Here is a 20,950-nt window from a genome sequence, read left to right on the forward strand (position 1 = left end):
TTTTAAGAGAGAGAGAATTTGCCTTTACGAGAGAGAGAGATAAATAATATATTTAATAAATTATTAATATGACATAATTTAATTTAATTGTTCTTTTAAAATTTAAATATTAGAATGGGCTTAAAAAATAGAATAACTAAAGAAAAATAATAAGGTGGGCTGCTGCATGTTCAGGACTTCAACCAGTAGCTTAAAAAAAAAAAAAAAAAGGCTTCAACCAGTAATTTTATTCCTTCCCATTTCCTTGCGCCTCCACAGCACCGCATCCCACACAACGGAGAGAGCTACAGAGACCGATAAAAGCTGTACAAAGCATCAACACGTCCAAAGCCAAGAAAACAGCCGGAGATAGCTTTAGCTAAAACGAGATGTGGCGGTGCGTTTCTCGAGGGCTTCGCTTCCCTTCTTCGGCCTCTTCCAAGAGATCTCTCCCCAATGATTCTCTCAGATCTCACATTTCACGCTTTTTCTCCACTGAATCGGTGCGATATCTCTCCCCCTCTTGCACGTCGAATGATTAATCTTAGGGTTAATGCTCTTCTCGATCTCCGATTCCCCTTTCATAGCCTTTTGCGATACTTGAGCTATGTTTTACGTTCTTTACCTGATTGATTTTCCCTTCTCATGGACACACTTGGAATTTGTTTGGATTCTGATCGATACTTGTGATTAGTTTCGTGATGGCGTCGTTGTACTTTATTTTTTTCAAAAAGCATTTACCCATCTGTCTCTTGCTCACGCATGGATTTTTGTTTTTGTCTAATTTTTTCTCCGAGTGGTTGCCGAGCACTTGTAGGAAATGAGAGAATCTAAGCTTATTCATCTCTGATGCTCCACTGTTAGGAGCTCCAAGCAGCATCAATATTTATTGAAACGAGTCCAACACAGCTAGCTGACTCGGTTGAATTTTTCTCTTTTGAGTTATCGTTATCTAATCCCTCTCCACTGCTTTAAGCTGACGCATCTGCGATTTTTCTTTTTTTATAATTTAGTGTATTTATTTTATAATTATTTTAGTTGTTTGAACATTCTATTGGTGCATTTTTTTTATATGTTTTTCAATGCGGGGGTTCACTTTTGCTTTTTTGGCTATAATGCGGTTGCAAGTGGTTTTAACACATCCCTTTTGCTTGTGGCAGACGGGGGGACGCTCCGCATACACTGTGGTTGATCATACATATGACGCGATTGTTGTAGGAGCTGGTGGTGCTGGGCTTAGAGCAGCAATAGGGCTTTCGGAGCATGGATTCAATACCGCCTGCATTACAAAGCTCTTCCCTACTCGTTCGCACACTGTTGCTGCGCAGGTATGAGATACTAGAACTAAGATTTGTGTATGTGATCCTGTATTATGCTGCTAGTTTCTTCCAGTTCTTTTGATGTTCTAAATTTATTCATGGTATAATGATATTTGCTCTGTCTTTGCTTTATATATGATTTTCAGCGTGAGGTTGTCATTCTCAGTAGAGCTGTTGTAGGAATATTTTCATTGGCATGTATGCACTGGGAGGTTGTTTGCATTGTTCTTGTAAATAATAAATAGCGCATTCTTGCCAATATGATCGTGACTGTGATTTTTAAATGACCCGCTGATGATTATAAATTCTTACTTCAGGTCATGTGTAAACCAAGTCGTAGCCTGTACTGGTCAACCAAAAGCCTTTTCAATGATTCTGCTTTCACACTGATTTTTATATCCCTATTGGAAGTATGGAGTGCTTAGTTTGCAGTTGATTTTTTTTTTTTTTTATGTCGGGGAATTTCTCCAAGGCAGGGCCCTTCGGATCCAGTAAACCCCGGTCCCATGCACCGCATCCTCAGAAGTTTCCCTACACGAAACTGGTTAAATCTATGGGTGAGATTCAGACGGTCCGGACCGGCCATTTTTGGACCGGACCGAATTGGTCCAGTCCCGTCCCGTCCAAATTATATAAGACCGAATGAATTCAGTCCGGTCCCTGGTCCAAGGGTTTTTCACCCCAGCCGGACCGAATAAAAAATAAAAAAAAATAAATATATTTTATTATTTATATAAATAATTGTATATAATTAATTATTAATATATCACAATATTACATAAGTATTATATTCTTTAATGTATAACTATAATATATAGTACTAGTATATATTAATATATTAACATATTATAGGAGTTATAGTATAAATTATAGTTTATGTATAAATTTATAATAGTATTAGTATAGTTAACTTAATATGTTAGTATTAAATCACTATAATTACATAGAGTATTATTTAATATAGTATTAGTATTGTATTACCAATTTATCACTAACATATAGTATATTAGTAATACTACTAGTATAGTTATTAGTTATAGTATTGGTACTAAGTCTATAACTATATTTATTTAGATCAATGTATTATTATATTCTTTAATGTATAACTATAATATATAATACTAGTATATATTAATAATTGTACAATTTATTATGTAATTTTCATTTAATAAGTCACTTAATTCTAATTTAGTATTTTAAATAAATTTTTTTTATTAATCAATTGAAAAAAAAAAAAAGGAGGTTGGACCAGACCAGACCGGTCCTTAGGCTGTTCAGTCCGGTTTAGGGTGGGAAAACCTTGGACCGAATAGGTCCGGTCTAGTCCACAAAACCTCCCGGGACCGGACTGGACTGAACTCACCCCTAGTTAAATCACTGGCTTTTCACCAGGAGGTGTGGCCCCAAAGAATTGTTTGCACCCATGAGGTGTTGAACCTTAGACCTTGAAGGGAGTGATACCCTAAGACCAAGGCCTTCACCACTTGGGCCAACCCCTTGGGGTTAGTTTGCAGTTGATCTTATGCACTTGTTGGGATAAACTAATTGATAACTTTTGTTCATGTAATTGGTTTGGGCCACTATAATTCAATTCTTTGGTTTCCTTTCCTATATTTGGGGCTCTCTAGACTGACGTCTGACGGTTATGAATTCTTCATTCTTCTTCACCAATTATGGCTGTGAATGGATCTTTTCTTTTTTATTATTTTATTATTATTATTATTTTTAATGTAAGTGAATCGCTTGGATCCTTTGCTTAACTATAATCGTTCAATTCTGTATAGGGCGGTATAAATGCTGCATTGGGCAACATGACCGAAGATGACTGGAGGTGGCACATGTATGACACTGTCAAGGGAAGCGATTGGCTTGGTATGTTTCTGGTTGTACAGACAGTCATTCATTTTATTTGCAGTGTTCTTAGATCAAGCAAATTACTGTCTTTTTATGAATCACAATGACGAACAGAAGCCTGTTGTGCTTGTATTGATTTCTTTCATATTTTGTTTGGAGTGTCTTTCCACGTCTAGGTACCCTTTTCAGTAATATAAATTCCAAGTGCCATGGTTGTATTTTCCTGTTAGTGTTATGGTGCTTGCTCTATGTAATGGGGTGTTTACCTTGAAGAACCCAAAATTTTTTATGTAAGGAAGCCGCTAATGGTGACACATGGTCTCTTGCACTGACACGGCCATTGCAATACTTATATCAACTATTTGTCCATCCTTGTTTGTTGTATTTTTAACATGAAAGGCGTTGTGTATCATGTAGGTGATCAGGATGCAATTCAATACATGTGTAGGGAGGCACCGAAAGCGGTAATTGAGCTGGAGAATTATGGATTACCATTTTCTCGAACTGAAGATGGAAAAATATATCAGCGAGCATTTGGTGGTCAAAGCCTTGATTTTGGAAAAGGTATGTTGATGCAGCCATCTTTTTTTTTTGAATGTCTTTCTCATGGAGTGTGTTTAAGATTGGCTAAATTTGGGTTCTTTTGTTTTTATATCATTATAGGTGGACAGGCATATCGTTGTGCATGTGCTGCTGACCGGACTGGACATGCTTTATTACATACTCTATATGGCCAGGCTATGAAACATAATACCCAATTTTTTGTGGAATATTTTGCTTTGGATCTATTAATGAACAGTGATGGTAAGTTGCAGCATAATAATTTTGGTTTTTTGCTTCGTGGTTGACTGGTTGATAATGCAGCATAATCATCTAGCTAGCTTTTATGTCATTTCTTCTAATATCTTCATGTCTTGTGGTTTCAAAAGTGTTGCCACTGTCCCATTCCTTGTAGCTGCATCTACTGCAAACCGTTCTCATTCCTATAGTCACAGTATACATACGTTTTCTTGTAACATACCCATGCTCTAGTTTAGGGAAGATTCGTTAGTCAAGATTATTTGATATTGCCTGAGGATGACATTGCATCAGTACTTTGTTTGATCTTTGCATGCCAATGGGTCTTAAGATGTTGTCACTGTCTTTGCCTCGAGGTGATATGTTCAGCTGCATATACTGTCAGGAATTACTCCCCCCCCCCCTTCTTAAAAAAGAAAAGGGAAAAGAAGGGCAATGCACTCATAGGAACTCAGATGATAGAGGAGCTTTGTTCATTGTATGGGGAGGTTTGTTTGATTCTTGATTGTTGATGTTGGATATCCAGGTAGCTGCCAAGGAGTAATCGCCTTAAATATGGAGGATGGAACATTGCATCGATTCCAAGCTGCTTCTACAATTCTGGCTACAGGGGTACTATAATCATTGTTAGATTTTCTTTCCTGTGTATTTGTTAATGAAATGTTTATTTCAGTTAAGCAAAAATATTTTTATACGTCATGCTTTTCTCAGGGTTATGGTAGAACATACTTTTCTGCAACCTCAGCTCATACATGTACCGGAGATGGCAATGCCATGGTTGCACGTGCTGGGCTTCCACTTGAGGTTTGTTGTTACTCCTCAATCTTCAACCTCTTTGTTTACTTGTCTTCTTATTCCTTATATGTATCCATTTTTCCTCTGTTGATTATATTCCTCCTACAGGATTTAGAGTTTGTACAGTTTCACCCGACGGGTATATATGGTGCCGGTTGCCTTATCACCGAAGGTTGGTAATTATCAAGTTATTCTGGAGATCCAGGATTGCTTTTGGTTGCATGCTGTGTAGTTTTCTTGTCAGTTATGATTTTAACTACAGTATTCTTGGTTAAATGTAATCAAATGATCTTTCTTAAAATATTTTTTGCATTTTTATTTGCAAATTGTAGGATCTCGTGGTGAAGGTGGTATTCTTAGGAACAGTGAAGGCGAGCGTTTTATGGAACGTTATGCCCCTACAGCAAAAGATCTTGCATCAAGAGATGTTGTTTCCAGGTCCATGACTATGGAAATTCGGGAGGGTCGTGGTGTAGGTATGACAGGCTCCTAGATTTATGTTTTTTTATCCTTGTGCCATTTTTTCTCCATGTAGGATATATACATAATGTCCAAGTGTGTGTGCATGTGTGCTGTGTATACACTGTGCACTCAGTCATAATTTTTAGAAAAATTCTACTAATCATCCTCCCACCACACACCATACATAGTTTTTTTATTCTTTTCTCTTACCAAATATGTGGTGTATGGATGATGAGTAGAATAACTCAATTAGTTTAGGAAGAATAAAACTAATTTTGAAAAAAAATAAAATAAAAAAATAAGTGTGGTGTGTGATGTGTGTGGGGATGATGAGTAGCAAAATTCAATTTTTATGCAATGGTTTAGGTTTTGAAGGAAACCTAACTCTGATAAGGAATAAGTACCAGCTCAGTTCTAAAATGTCTACAAGTTGTTTCGTGTTTCCTTGTAACTGTTATTCTGAATTTCTACAGGACCTTTGAAGGACCATATCTATCTCCATTTGAATCACTTGCCCCCTGAAGTACTTAAGGAGAGACTTCCTGGTATCTCTGAAACTGCTGCCATATTTGCTGGCGTTGATGTAACAAAGGAACCCATTCCTGTTTTACCTACGGTGCACTATAACATGGGAGGAGTTCCCACTAATCACCATGGCGAGGTATAATTTAGATCAAGAACACCATCTTAAGATCTTATAATAAGGAGCCTACCCTCCTTAAAAGCTGTGTATTTCTCTATCCCAAGCACAACCCAAGCCATAACAAACAAAACAAACACTGGTGTAACAAATTATTTCAAGGCTCCAATCCTTTCCACTTTCACCTTTACATTTCTTTGCTTACAAAGAATAAATAGGTTTTTTTTGTTAAGTGTAAAAAATATATAAATAAAATGGATCATATGAAATTTAAATCTAGCTATTTAAGAGGTTAATTTTAATGCTTAAAATCTGTTACTAATACACAGTGTCTATTGCTTGATGATATTTGTGGTTCCTCTTCAATTATAAATTGTCCTAGAGCCTAGTTCTTCTATGAATATCTTATTGTTTCTTATTGGTATGCCTTTTCTCAGGTAGTTACTATTAAAGGTGATGACCCAGATGCAGTAGTTCCTGGATTGATGGCTGCTGGAGAGGCAGCGTGTGCATCAGTTCATGGTGCCAATCGACTTGGTGCAAATTCTCTTCTTGACATTGTTGTTTTTGGACGAGCATGTGCAAATAGAGTTGCGGAGATTCAGAGACCAGGCTAGTTTGTTTTTATGTTACTTTGTAGAGTTAATTATGACATAAGCATGAGGAACCTTTTTTTAGTAAGTAAAATTAGCACAAGAAACTAAAGATGCCTCCACTTAAAATCTTATAGGGGAGAAACAAAAACCTTTGGAGAAGGATGCTGGTGAGAAGACTATTGCATGGCTGGACAAAATAAGGAATTCAAATGGCTCAATACCAACTTCACAAATTCGGTTGAATATGCAACGGATAATGCAAAGTAATGCAGCTGTGTTTCGCACACAGGAAACATTAGAAGAAGGTATTTTTTGCAAGTTGCAGTTTCAGTTTTTTTATGCTTCTTAACTGGAAGTCTGGACTTGGAACCCAATCCAACAGGAAGTGAGTTTTCCTTGCACAGATATTTACACGGATTCGGAAACCAATAATACTATTAAACCTTTGAATCGGCTAATAATGAGTATCTTTACCATTGCCTTCTCTGTCTCTGTTGTCTCTGTAGGCTGCCAATTGATTGACAAGGCATGGGGGAGCTTTCATGATGTTAAATTGAAGGATCGGAGTTTGATATGGTAATTTGTGGGGATAAGGATCTTCATGATCAACATTTTGCATGCAAATTTAATCATTTATTTGTAAGCTTATTCTAAAATTTTGGCAGGAACTCTGACTTGATAGAGACTATTGAGTTGGAAAACCTTTTGATAAATGCTTGTATCACAATGCATTCTGCTGAAGCCAGGAAAGAGAGCAGAGGAGCACACGCTCGTGAAGATTTTCCGGTTTTTCACTTTTCTTCTCAACTTAATTGTTTTTATTTAGTGTTAATTTTATGTATAATGAATTATGTTCCTCTTCTTGTGCAGAAACGAGATGACGAGAGTTGGATGAAACACACGATGGGGTAAGTTATCAATCCTGAAAGAATGTTGTTGATTTGAGATCGAGGATGTTGGTTGTTATTGTTGCAGTAGAATTGGACATAAGAGTGTTGTCATGTGGTGTGGTGTCACAGTTCAGTCTCTTGGACAGAGTTCCGTTGAATAACGAACACATGTATACTTGGTGTGAAACGTGATTTGGTGGTTTATTCTTATAGTGGAGGGATAATATCCCACCTTTTGGCATCTTTATCCTCCCAAAATTGGGATGATTTGACGGGAAGGGAGAATGCCTAAATTGAACTTCTTGCAGTACCTAGAGTGCCCTCAACTGATGGTCAATCAATAATAGTGATTGTAATTAGCCTCTCGTCTCTTCCCTTTTAAACATCTAAACATGAGGAGAGATATTATATACCCTTTCCCGCTGTGAACTTCCAAACTTCTGTTACGGGAATGACAAAGCCAAACAAAGAAAGCCTCAAATGATTTGGATTCATCGAATCATTCCGCGTCAATATTCTCACTGGTCATGCATCACATTATTTCCTTTTACAAAAACAACTGAAACAATGATCAAATATTTTTGAATTATGTATTTGAGAATAATATCAAATTACTATTTATTGAGAATATAATTATCATTACTATTTAGGCGACAATAACTTGTATTTATTCAGTCTGCTTCGAATTTTTCTGTCATCTGAATTGTATATATTTTGGTTTGCAGGTATTGGGAGAATGAGAAGGTCCGGCTAGAGTACAGGCCAGTTCACCTTAACACATTAGATGATGAGATCGAGTCATTCCCGCCTAAAGCTCGTGTATATTGATACATTGGCTCTAAAAATCTGCAAGGATGGTCTTTCTTTACAAGCATATGCATAACTCCCCCAAGATAAGAGTGGAGGAATAAAATTGTTGTAGGTGGTAACAGCATATGATCCATCTCAAGCAGAATCCGATTTGCATCTGCATCAGAGAATGATGGTTGGTTATGTATTTATTTATTGTAAGTTGAATAATTAATTGAATGCTTTGAAGAGCAACGCTGGATTCATAGATGTGACAAGCTGGTTTATAACTTGGGATGTTTATTTTGCTGAGAGCCTACAACATGTTTTCGCCATTTGGACTTTTAAGAGCCGTCTTGGGCTTCGAGTGATAAATAAATCTTTCTATTATTCTATATATAATTTTGTTTTTATTTATATCATCTTTGAATAATTTTATAGAAGAGAAATTCTATTTGCAGTCCCCACTTGAAGACTATATGCGCATGTCTTTTATTAAATGAGATAAAACATTATTTTATGAGGGATATTTTTGTAATTTTAAAAAATTTTAAAAATAAAATTATCTAGACTTATTGTGGAGACTGTACGTAGTATTGCTTTTTATATAATATATTCTCATCATGCTTTCATCTCACTATGATGAGGTGGTATTATCTATCAACGTTTCAATTTAAAAAAATAAAAATAAAAAATAAAAGATGATCCAAGAATGTTCAAAGTGTTGCATTTTATACAGTGAGATGTAAGCGTAATATATAACATTACTTCATGTCTTATTACTACCTATGATTTGTCTAATATCTTGAAGGAAACGATGTCGTGTCATCCTCTCTCTCTGATTTGTCTTGGAGGTATGGTTAAGATGGTTCAACTTGTGAATGATGTTGGACATCATATATTCAATCCCTTGACTCAATAATCTGTATTATGAATCAGGGTTCTAATTATGTATGTACACTCCCTGGGATCAATAGTAGGTCCCTCCCAAGACTTAGTTATTACATAGTTTTTGTTTGTTTCGATAAATATAAGAATCAATTTTAATTTTAATTCGTATGTAACATAATATAACGTGGAAGAAGTACCTTATCGTTACCAAACAGGGTAGTGCTTTGTAATGGATGTATAGTCAATGTGGCGTTAGCAAACAGATGGGCCGCTTTTTAGGCCCCACGCACACCCAACAACCGGAAAATAGAAAAACCTTTTGCAACATAAAGAAGGGATGGATGGAAGATCAATCGTCCAGGAAAAAAAGACGATAAGAGTGCAACACATTTTTGAAGAAGTTGTCACTTATCAATCTAAAAACTATCCACAACAAGAAAAGTTAAAAAGAGTTAAATCAAGAATTTATTGCTTGCAAATTTCATCGAATTAAATCTAGAATGGTTCGGTTCGGACCGGACCAGATCGAAAATTTGTTTGGTCAATTTCGGTTCTCCATTTGTGGGACAAATGGGTTTCAATCTGGTCCCAGGATGGGGCTTTTTCACTCCAAATCGATCACTACAAATATGTATTTTTAAATATTTTTTTTATAAAATATATATTTTTTTATATAGTAGTTATATAAGTGAATTATGTAATTTTCATATAACCTATGACTATTGACAATATAAAATGTTAAATATATAATTATTAATTAACTAATATCAATTAACTAATATATAATTATCAATTTTGATAATTTGAACAACTTTTTTTAAGCTATTTTTAAGTAAAAAAATGTGCAAATAAAGTTAAATAGTTGTATTATTTAAAATTATAAATATTGTGTACTTTTTTATATACTAATAGGCCAAAAATACACATTATAGACTTTTTTTGTATACTTTAAGAATGATGGATTTTTTTGTATGATTGGGTCTCCATTTGAAATTGGCCTAGACTGATAGCTAACGGTCCAATCCGATCATTTAGAAGTGATCGGTTCGGTTCGGACCAGATTGATTTACACCCCTAGTATTACCTTGCCCAAAAATTAAATTTAAAATTATACTGATTGGCACGTGAATATGTAAAATCACTTTTATAGAATTGGTGAGGATGAAGTAATTCTCTTAACAAAATTACAAACATCACAATCATGGGGCAGACAAATACCAATCACCAATGGCAAAGTGGGGCCTAGGTATGTTTGAAAAAATTAATGTTGTATGATTTAAAGTGCAAATTATGGTCGTGGATGAGTGACTAATTGGTGAGTACAATCTTTGGTGTAAAATATATGGAAATGGTAGAATTATAGAGAGGAAGTCATGAGTAGCTTATTCAGATTGTCAAAGGTACAGTGCCCTCCACTAACATGTACCCAACGTGTTTCTCTATCCTCACTCCAATTAAAAGCCACTTGTGTCGCCTACTTGCTTCTGCCCTTCTGTATACTACGCTACCTTTGTTCTTTTATTTTTTTTTATTTTTTCAAAAAAGCAGTCTTTCGATCAATCAAGCCACCACTTCATTGCAAGTTTGAATGAATTAAAAAAAAAAAAGAAAAAAAAAAAAGAAAAAGAAAAGATAACCATTGCGTCATCATTTTTACAAAAGAAGATTTAAATAATTGCTCAAGAAAAATTTAATTATAAATAATTTTGTGTACTAATACGTGCATCTATTTAATATAATTAATCAGAAAGTAGATTTTATTGAAAATAATATTAATTTGAATTTAAAATATAAATAAAATAACACTAGTACGCAGTTTGGTATACAAACTTACTTGTACATCGCAAAACTCAATTGCTTAACATTTTGTTTTGAAAAAATCTAATTTATAAGCAATTCTGTGCACAAATACGCGCACGCATTCATATGATTGGTCAGAAAGTAGATTTTATTAAAAACAGTACTAATTTAAATTTAAAATATAAAGACAACAATATTAATACACAGATTGGTACACAAACTTACTTATACATAGTAAAATTCTTTTGTTTTAACTTGAAAATATTATAATGGCTTTGATCATATTTGGATTGATTATTCTCTTTCTTCATTTTAAAGTTTTTCATCCCTAATCTTTTGAGATTTTAAGTAGTTTATATGTTTCTGGAAAGTTACTTAAAATATATTATACTAAACGCTAGTTCGGATAGTGAGATGAAATGAGATCAAATGGTTTTAGATGAGTTGAATAAAATATTATTAGAATATTATTTTTTAATATTATTATTATTTTGAGATTGAAAAAGTTAAATTGTTTATTATATTTTGTGTGAAAATTTGAGAAAGTTATAATAATTAGATAAGATGAAATGAGGTAAGATAGTTTCTGTATCCAAACGAGGCCCAACAAATATAATTAAAAATGATAAAATGCAAAATGAAATATAATATTTTTTCTTAGGTAAATATACTTAGTAATTCCTCAAATTGTGACAAATAATTTATTATCATTAATCTAATTACTTTGTCTTTCTCTGATGTTATATGTCAGTTGCAACTAGATTTTATAAATAATATTAGGTTTGAAAGGTAAATTATTCCTCTAAATACAATACAGGACTCCCAAAAAATTCAAAATTATTGGAAAAGTATTTACTTTCCATTATCAAATAGTTATCTACTTTGCCATCTAAGTATAAGATTTTAGGGTAATAATACTCTTACTACTCTATTACTACCTATTTATTATCTAAACCTACGTGATTTTTTTTTTTTTCTTCAGCTCTTCCTTCTGTCCTTCTATGATGGAGAGGAGAGGTGTGAAAATATAGGGTCTAAGATTGTAGTTTTAAATTTTAAAAGAAAAACGAAACTAACAGAGAGATTTGAGTCTCAGATGGGATGGAGGGACTGAGAGGCATGTTCTTAAAGCTAAGAAATTTGAATTTCTGATAGTCAGACATAAAACTTATGACAGAAGGCAAAGCAGAAGGGCAAAAGACAGAACATAAGAAGAAAAAATAAAACCACATAAGCTTAGGCAGTAAACAAGCAGTAGTGATAGTGAGGTAATAAGGGTATCATCATTTTAACACTTTCCACTCTAAAATATGAAAATGGACATTTAATACCAACTAACAATAAGAAATTAACAAATAAAGCTTTTCCTCCAATTCTAGTAATTTAGGTGGATAAAAAAAAAAAAAAAAAAAAAAGTGGTGTCGGACAATTTTAATAGATTATATAAATTAAAATTTATCAACTTTGACATTTTGCAGTTTAAAATCATGTAAAAATATTGATAATTTAATAATAATGGTTATTGATTCAAAGACTGGTTTCATATTTCTATGTTATCCAAAACAAGTTGCATTATTTATTTATTTATTTATTTTGTGTGAATATATTATTAGTGGATAAGACATGAAAATCAAGAATATTGACAACAGCCAGAAGACACAGCAAGTTAAATCAAGAATATTACTCCTATAAAATGATACGCAGCTGCTGTACAGATATGACAATAGATTTGTTAAGATACGTTGGGAGTGTAATTAGTTCATAACAATGCCTTATCTCAAACTCTATACTCCAAATCTAATTATGGGTTCCAGGATGAATTGTTTTTGGGCAATGCAAGTCATGTAGATGGACCCCTCACATCGACAATATAAAATTAGTCTTTATTTGAACACTAAATTAAATACTGTTCACATTAAGGGTTCCGTACGTGTATACAGACCCCTTATTCAATTAATTTCTTATTATTTTTGGTGGCCCAAACCAACTTTTATCCCACCTCTAAAATCTACTTGCCTCATTACATCCATCGAGAAATATAAATTGTGAATCTCGTGTATTTCTTTTAAAAGGGATTCTATTTTTTTTTTTTTTTAAATATGTAAAATTTATATATTTTAAAACTGTATTTAACAAATATTACTTATCGAAAAAATATTAGAATGCACACAAATTTTAAAGCTCAAGATTTTTCCAATTCAATATATTAAATTATCATGTGTTTTTTAGTATGCAATATATATCATTTTATACTCAAAAATAAAAATAAAAATCCCATATCCAAATGGAAGAAAGACACAAAAAGAAATATAGGTCCCGTTTGCATGTTGAGCTGAGTTGAGTTTTTTATGAATAGTAATAAGTTGAGATGATGGAGTGGTTTTGTAGAATCTACCTAAGATGAGTTTAGATATGTTTAGATGTTCAGATGAGTTTAAATGTATTTATGAGAAGTTGAAAAAAGTTTTAGGTCTCGTGTGTAAATAATTTTTAAGTTGGAATGAGTTTAGTGATTTAATAATTGAATATTTAAATGTTATACTTAATTTAAAATTAGACCGAATTGAGTTGATCTCAATTTAATCCAAATCCCAAACCAACCTAATAGGTGAACAAAAAATACATGTTAGCATAGTAATATGATCTATATTAATTAGAAAACGAGTTTTTTCCCATGTTCAAGAAAACATTGAAAACATGTTTCTCTCTCCATTTCAAAGGATCGACTATGTAACATTATATTAATGGTCATTGTCATTAATGCTTTAATGTTCAACTGAATTTCATTACTTCTCTGATCTCAGGTACCGTCCATGTCTTCCATGCATACCATACCATACCATACCATACATGCATGAATATATGTGCATCTTTTCCTCCAGGTGGGTTTTTACTTTTTAGTTTTGGCCCTAAATTAGATCGGTGATGTAAATATACAAGCTGCTCATAATTTTTAACAAAACTGTGTTGGATAATCATAAATATCTGGCCAATAGTGGTAAGATTCGTGAATTGATCAAGACTAAAATCTCTTTTTAAAATGTAGTTTTTTCAGTTATTTAATTTTTGATATCCTTTATACTAAAGTACAAGATAAGGAGAATTTTATACACTACGTTCTCATCTTATTATGATTGCATAATATTACTCATCTACCTTTAATTTTTTTAAATAAAAATGAGTGAATAGTAATAAGAATTTCACGTTTTACCAATTGAAATGAAAATATAGTATTTAACATTATTTTTTACAAAACTTTAGAACTTCTATTGTTTTGTTTCATCGTAGTTTTGAGAATTCTATAGCGCGTGTCACTATAAGAAAAATAAGTATTTTTGACAGATTATTTGTGACGAGAACAACTATTTATGATTGAAACATACTTATTTTGATAGGAAATAATCATTTTCGTTAGAAATAATTAATTACTAATAATCACTTTTCTTGTACTGCATACGCTTTAAACCCTACCTTTTGGCCTATAATTGAACAAGTTTAGTTAGTTGATGCCCCGCGGAACTCATAGCTGATGGCTGATGATCACCTTCAAGAACTAAACAAAAAGAGGCAGGGATTAAAGAAACAGTGGCCCTTGAACAAAAGGGAATTGCATGAGGGAGGGTTTCTTTTCGTTTAGCAGTAGAGATGGAGGGGTTTTCGGATGCCAATAAATATGAACCATGCTTGCTAAAGAAGTGTGGAAAGAAGATTGAGGAAGGGGAAAAAAAAAAAAAGAAAAGGGGTAAGGATTTGGTCCAGTGGTGGGGCTTTCAATATGTAGAAGATAAGCTACGAATGGATTGCTTTGATTTCGTGTCTTATCATCCAACCAGTGACGGCGGATTAAGACGTCTGCTTTTGCAAAACTCTTAGCTCTTAATGGAATAATGCATGCAGTACTACTACTACTACTTATTAGCCAAAGGTTTTTTTTTTTTTTTTTTTTTTTTCAACATAATTCAGCCTCCAATTATCTTTTTATATATATTTTTTTCTCTGGACAAATTTAATGAAAAAAAATTATTTATTTGCATGTTAAACATATTAGTGATGTAAAGATTTTTCAAATTAATTAATATAATTTTTTTATTGAATTGATTTTACAATAAATTGTGTGCTTATTATATTAATACACTGATTTCTAGATAGAACCTGTTCATTTCTGTCTTGTACTAGTATTGGACTTATCAAATTTATCTTTAAATTTTGATGAAAAATATATATTTTTCATATATCTAAAACTTCTTTATCCATAACTTCATATTATATTAGTAATTAAATTCATCAAAATAATAATATTTTTATTTTTTTAATAATAATATTTTTATTTTTTCATATTTTATAATTATACTAACAATATGTTAATTAATAATTTAATTTGATTCTTATATTATTATTACAAAACGGTTGGAGATTAAACGTGAATAAAAAATACTGTTAGAGATTAAAAGTGAATAAAAAATAGATTTAATAGGTGAATAGTAGCCCTTCAAAGTTGAAAAAATACATCAATTTACTGTAGTTCAAAGCTTCTCACTTTTATCTTTGACTAATTCAATGCAGCTCTCTTTTGATGAAATTCATCATATATTACATTTGGCTAAAATTTTGATGAAGCCAATACTAATGCTAAGAGACCAAAAAGAACTCATATTTTACAACATTATTTTCTACCCAAAAAATAAAAACCCTTAGATTGTGTTGAATGTTGAGCGTGATCTCAGATGATTTGAGTTGATTTGTAAATAATAGTAGTTTATTAGTCTAATTGAAATGTGTTTAAATGTAAATAGGATGAGATATGTGTTTAAATATATGAAATATGTTGAGATAAGTTGAACTTTTTTATAGAAAGTTAAAAAAATAATTGGTACTATCAATAATTAGTTTAAGATAGATTGAGATCACAAAACATAGCGTTAATGATATGAAGTACAATTTAATATGTAATTCTTTATTGGAAATAATGGAGTAAGTATTTTACATATTATAAAAGGCATTAAGAAAATAATTTTTATAAATTTAGAGTATGTAAATCCTGTGAAAACTATTTGAAAAAAAAAGTATAGTGCACATAAAAAATTCAATTTTTCATGATGAATTCCACTTTCATTCAAACAATCTAACTGATTTACATATCTTAAATTTATATATAATATTAGTCAATAGTATATTATATAAATAAGTAAAGAAGAAAAGAATAACTAGAAAATATCATGGTAGGGTCTCATCATCTAGAGGTTGCGAGTTGACTCGGGGGTCTTGGCCATGGTAGAGACCACCACAAAGAAGCCGTGACTCGTGCGCGGTTGCTTTCGCGGGGTTGTAATCTATTCCCGTCAAAATCTCCTCCACCGTTGCTTTTCTCACCTGTTGCATTCCCGTTGGCCCAAAACACTACCCATGCGGGCCCCATCCCCATCTTTCCCCCATTCGTCCCCATAGCATATGGGCCCCAGCTGGTCCGACTGGCCGACTCGCCGCCCAAAAAGAAGGGACACCCCCAATTGCCAAAAGCCATCCACTTTCTTCAAAAATATAGACCACTCACTACGGCGTTTTTTTCACCTTTTCCCCCTTCTCCCTTTTTTATCCCCCACCTTTCACCTCAATATAATCATATTTTATTTATCTTTACTAATTAATATACGTCTCATCTCATAAGACTGATTTTCCACTTATCCTTCTTAGATGAATAGCGAAGCTTACCTATAAAGACTAATTTAGATTTAGAGATGAGATAATTTTAAATAAAAAATAAAAGTTAAAAAAATATATTATTATTATTTTGAAATTTAAAAAAATTAAATTTAGATTTAAAAAAATTAAATTGTTTATTATATTTTATGTAAAAATTTAATAAAATTAAAATGATAAAATGAAACGAAAGGAAATGAAACACTTTTTAAATTCAAACGTGGCCTGAGTATATATAATAAACTAATTTAAAACCCCAAATATATAAAATCAGAACTCTTTTATTTATAAGTTAGAATAATCAACTATCTATAACTTAAATTTTAAGATTTTAATTTTTTAAATCTAAAATTGTCAGGAATATATCCGCTACCTAAAATAATGTTAAATTATAAATATTTAATGCCTTCTTTAAATGTAATGCCTTATTTAAAATAATGTAATACCTAAAATAATGTAATGCCTTATTTAAATATTTACTAGAAATATTAAATTATACTAATTAAATTTGGTAATAATAGCGTACCTACGGTACCCAAAAATATATATTTTAGTCCGTTAACGGGAGCGGCGTGGTCCGTTTGACAGAGAATTTGGGTAGATCGTCAGAATGGGCGGTGAGGATTATCTAGCGCTTCCCGAGAAGATCACGAGAGATGACGTCATGGAGACGGCGACAACGACGCGCCGTATATGGACGTGTCATGACTGAGGTAGGGAAGTGGGGTCGGGTACCTATACATCAAGGACCCCGAACAGAGCGGGAGGGGAGAAAAGTGGTGGTACACGTGGCATAGATGACCTGGTGTTGTCATATCGAGGAGTTCGGGGCCCGCTGTCGTTTGGAGCCACGTCATACAAATAGTGAGGGGGTCTCCGGGAGTAGGAGCTGAGAAAGAGCTGTGGGGGCTAGGGGTTTTCAGCTTCTCATCATTTCTTTTCTAGTTTTCTATCTTCACTGTTTTTCTAATCTGAGCGTAAAAGGTGTGGAGCTCTCTTTTCTTTTTGAGCAACTTTAATCACCGCTCGTCCTCCTTCTGGGGTTGAGCTTTCGTTCTGTAAAACTACAGTACGTCCCAAATCTCTCCTCTTTCTTTCTCAATCTTGTTTTTCTGTGTCTTTCTTCCTTGGCTATAAATATAATTTGTGAAAAATGCTCACGCAACACTCGCTCTCTTGCTGATCTTTTTGTTTGGTGGTAATGTGAGTGCAGTTTTCCCGGCGGGATTTGGCCGGATAATGGCATATATGTGTGCGGACAGTGGCAACCTCATGGCGATTGCTCAGCAGGTCATCAAGCAGAAACAACAGCGAGAGGAACAGCAGCAGCAACACCATCACCAGCAACAACATCTCGTGGGGATCAATCCTCTCTCCCTGAATCCCTGGAACAATACTCACCACACTTTGTCCGGGTCTCCAAATTCGGGATTCGGGCTCACGGGTACGGGGTTCTCCGACCCTTTTCAAGTCGGCGGCGGGGCAGATGCCGGAGAACCGGGCTTTCAGTTTCCGAACCTGGAGCACCACTCTACCGGGTTCAGATTTACGGAGTTTGGTGGCGGTCCTTGTGGCGAGTTCGACTCTGACGAGTGGATGGATAGCTTAATGGGCGGTGGAGATTCAACGGATAGTTCCAATCTGCCCACGGGATACGACGCCTGGCCGAACAATGCTGATTTCGGACTCTACGGTACAGATCCATTTACCGCCTGCCCGAATCGACTCAGTGTCCCGTGCTCGGATCTCAACCGCGTTATCTTCTCGGATACTCAGAAAAGTCCGACTCCAAGCCCATCTATTCAACCGCAGGTACCCTCGTGGACCCCACCTCAGCCACAACCACAGCCATCACCTGCGGTAATTAAGGACGCGAAGCCAACGAACACATCACTGCCGAGCCCGCACAAGAACGACGTCGTTGGGGTCTCCGTATCTAGCTGCTCACTGGAAGTCGAGTCTGCGCCGCCACTTTTGAGAAAGCTCCTTGACTGTGCTCGACTTACGGAGTCCGAACCAGATCGTGCCGTGAAATCCCTGATTGCACTCGGGAAATTCGTGTCGGAGCGCGGTGATCCAACTGAGAGGGTTGCCTATCACTTCTCTCAGGCACTCTACAGCAGACTGTCTGTTCAAGCAGACAAAAGCTTGATTGTGAGTGAAGAAGGGAGCGCTTCCGAGGATTTCACACTGACTTACAAAGCTCTGAACGATGCGTGCCCGTATTCGAAGTTTGCACATTTAACAGCGAACCAAGCAATCCTAGAAGCTACAGAGAGGGCAACCAAGATTCACATAGTGGATTTCGGCATCGTTCAAGGGGTTCAATGGGCCGCGCTTCTACAAGCTCTGGCGACCCGGTCCACTGGAAAGCCCACTATGATTCGAATCTCGGGCATACCGGCCCCAGCGCTCGGGAATTCTCCGGCGGCATCTCTATTGGCAACCGGAAATCGGCTGCGCGAGTTTGCCGATATTCTTGACATGAACTTCGTTTTCGAACCTATCCTGACTCCAATTGAGGAGCTAAACGAGTCGAGTTTCCGATTTGAGCCGGACGAGGTCTTGGCCGTGAACTTCATGCTTCAGCTGTACAATCTATTAGACGAGATCCCAGTCGCCGTCGAAGCGGCTCTCCGGTTGGCCAAGTCCCTGAATCCAAAGATTCTTACTTTGGGGGAATACGAAGTTAGCTTAAACCGGGTCGGGTTTTTGCAGCGGTTCAAGAACGCGTTGAGGTATTACTCGGCCGTGTTCGAATCGCTCGAGCCAAACTTGAGCCGAGACTCAGCGGAGAGGTTCAAAGTGGAGAGACTATTGCTGGGCCGTCGAATTGCCGGAGTGATCGGGCCTGAGGAATCGAGAACTAAGAGGGAACGCATGGAGGACAAAGAGCACTGGAGGGTTTTGATGGAAAGTGCTGGTTTTGAGACCGTAGCCCTTAGCCATTATGCAGTGAGTCAGGCTAAGATCCTCCTATGGAACTACAACTACAGCTCCAAGTATTCTCTAGTTGAATCTTCACCTGGGTTTTTCACTCTGGCATGGAACGAAGTCCCACTTCTGACTGTTTCGTCGTGGCGTTGATGATGGGTACTGGCCTCAGCTCGGTAATAGTTTCCACCAGGTCTTTTTTTCTCCGATGTGGAACATCTTAGAATTTCTATACGCCACTGACGAACAGATTTATGGAACTTAGTCATGCTTAGTGAAATTACAGGTAGTATTCATCACAATCTATAGCATTAAAATACTGCATTTCCAGAACCATTGAAGCTTGTACTTCTTGCTTAGTTTTAATGTCTTCTTTTCTTTTTTGGGACTTCGTTAACGTCATAATGTTCTTTTATGCTTTTCTGGTTGGGCTTTTTGTAACATGTTTGGGGCTTGAGTCTGCCAAATTGTAAAAAAGGGAATTGAAAATCAAGGGGAAAAAAGGAAAAATGTTTCTTTTCCCCAGTGTCCGTGTTTCTGTATGTAAATTTAAACCTTTCATGTTATTTTAATTCGATTCCAACGGCCCTATAGACTGTGATACTAGATTTTGTGATCAAGGGAGAGGCTCTCTCTCTCTCTCTCTCTCTCTCTCTCTCTCTGCTTTTTTTATTTTTGCGCTCTTGATTTTCATGTTTTGGACGACCTGTTCTGGAGTTGAGGGCGTGGGAGGTTCTGCGAGATTTTGGGTCAATGTTAATGCCGTTTATAAGATTTGTCACTATAAACCTTTACTGAAGGTAGTTTAATGGCCGTCTGTCATTATCTCTCAGGGCTGTGCACAGTATTTACTTAACTTAAATATAAGCTAATGCAGGAGTGTGATTTCTTGAAGAAACGTGCTACATGCTAGTGCTCGGACAAAAAGTGCATGGAAGAAAGAACAAAGGGCAAAAGCATTTTCGTTTCTTGAATTGGTGTTTGATTCTGACGTATATAAAGAGGTTTTTCCATGGATGTAATTACTGTGTGATAGATAAATAAACTTTGAAGCCTCCAAGAACACATTAATTTGGTTGAGTAGTCTGTATTATTATGTAGTAGTTTCTCTCAATCTTCTAGGCTGTCCTTGTTTTCCAACCCCCCATTGCCACTATTTTCTGTCGTCCTTTGTGAGGGCCCTGCTGCCTTTCCTTCCAATCGTATTTGTTTTTCTCAGCCTATTGGTCAATTTTTATGGCCTTAATGCCTGTACTTGTCTCTCTCTCTCTCTCTGTGAGAGCTAATTAGGGACAGAAACCAGGCTATTTTCAGGCCTCTATGAATCAATGGGCCAGTGCATGACAAGGAAGGCAGTCCATTTGCCGTGTATGGTCCTAGTGATTGTGACACCTCGTGGTCATTGTAAAACTTCACATTTTTTTTTTTGAGTACTTTGAAATCTTATTTTGCAGAGGGTCCCATATAATTAAAGAATGCACTTTCTTAGGTTTGGTACGAGTCCTC

At 35.1% G+C, this 20,950-nt stretch overlaps 2 protein-coding genes across 2 annotated transcripts; both read left to right on the plus strand.

Moving 5' to 3' along the window:
• Positions 1-207: 207 nt before the first annotated feature.
• LOC121253140 (succinate dehydrogenase [ubiquinone] flavoprotein subunit 1, mitochondrial) lies at positions 208-8,517 on the plus strand. Its single transcript, XM_041153077.1, has 16 exons — positions 208-482; positions 1,140-1,307; positions 3,083-3,170; positions 3,570-3,716; positions 3,816-3,956; positions 4,477-4,562; positions 4,662-4,754; positions 4,854-4,917; positions 5,078-5,221; positions 5,681-5,868; positions 6,285-6,459; positions 6,578-6,748; positions 6,950-7,019; positions 7,109-7,229; positions 7,314-7,351; positions 8,059-8,517. Exons 1-16 carry the CDS (start codon positions 369-371, stop codon positions 8,159-8,161), a joined length of 1,911 nt encoding a protein of 636 aa, XP_041009011.1. The 5' UTR covers positions 208-368; the 3' UTR covers positions 8,162-8,517.
• An 8,884-nt stretch (positions 8,518-17,401) lies between these two features.
• On the plus strand, positions 17,402-20,037 carry LOC121253149 (SCARECROW-LIKE protein 7). Its single transcript, XM_041153089.1, has 2 exons — positions 17,402-17,579; positions 17,724-20,037. Exon 2 carries the CDS (start codon positions 17,750-17,752, stop codon positions 19,595-19,597), a length of 1,848 nt encoding a protein of 615 aa, XP_041009023.1. The 5' UTR covers positions 17,402-17,579; positions 17,724-17,749; the 3' UTR covers positions 19,598-20,037.
• The last annotated feature ends 913 nt before the right edge of the window (positions 20,038-20,950 follow it).

This window comes from Juglans microcarpa x Juglans regia, chromosome 1D, assembly GCF_004785595.1.
Source record: "Juglans microcarpa x Juglans regia isolate MS1-56 chromosome 1D, Jm3101_v1.0, whole genome shotgun sequence".
In the NCBI taxonomy this organism is placed as follows: Eukaryota; Viridiplantae; Streptophyta; class Magnoliopsida; order Fagales; family Juglandaceae; genus Juglans; species Juglans microcarpa x Juglans regia.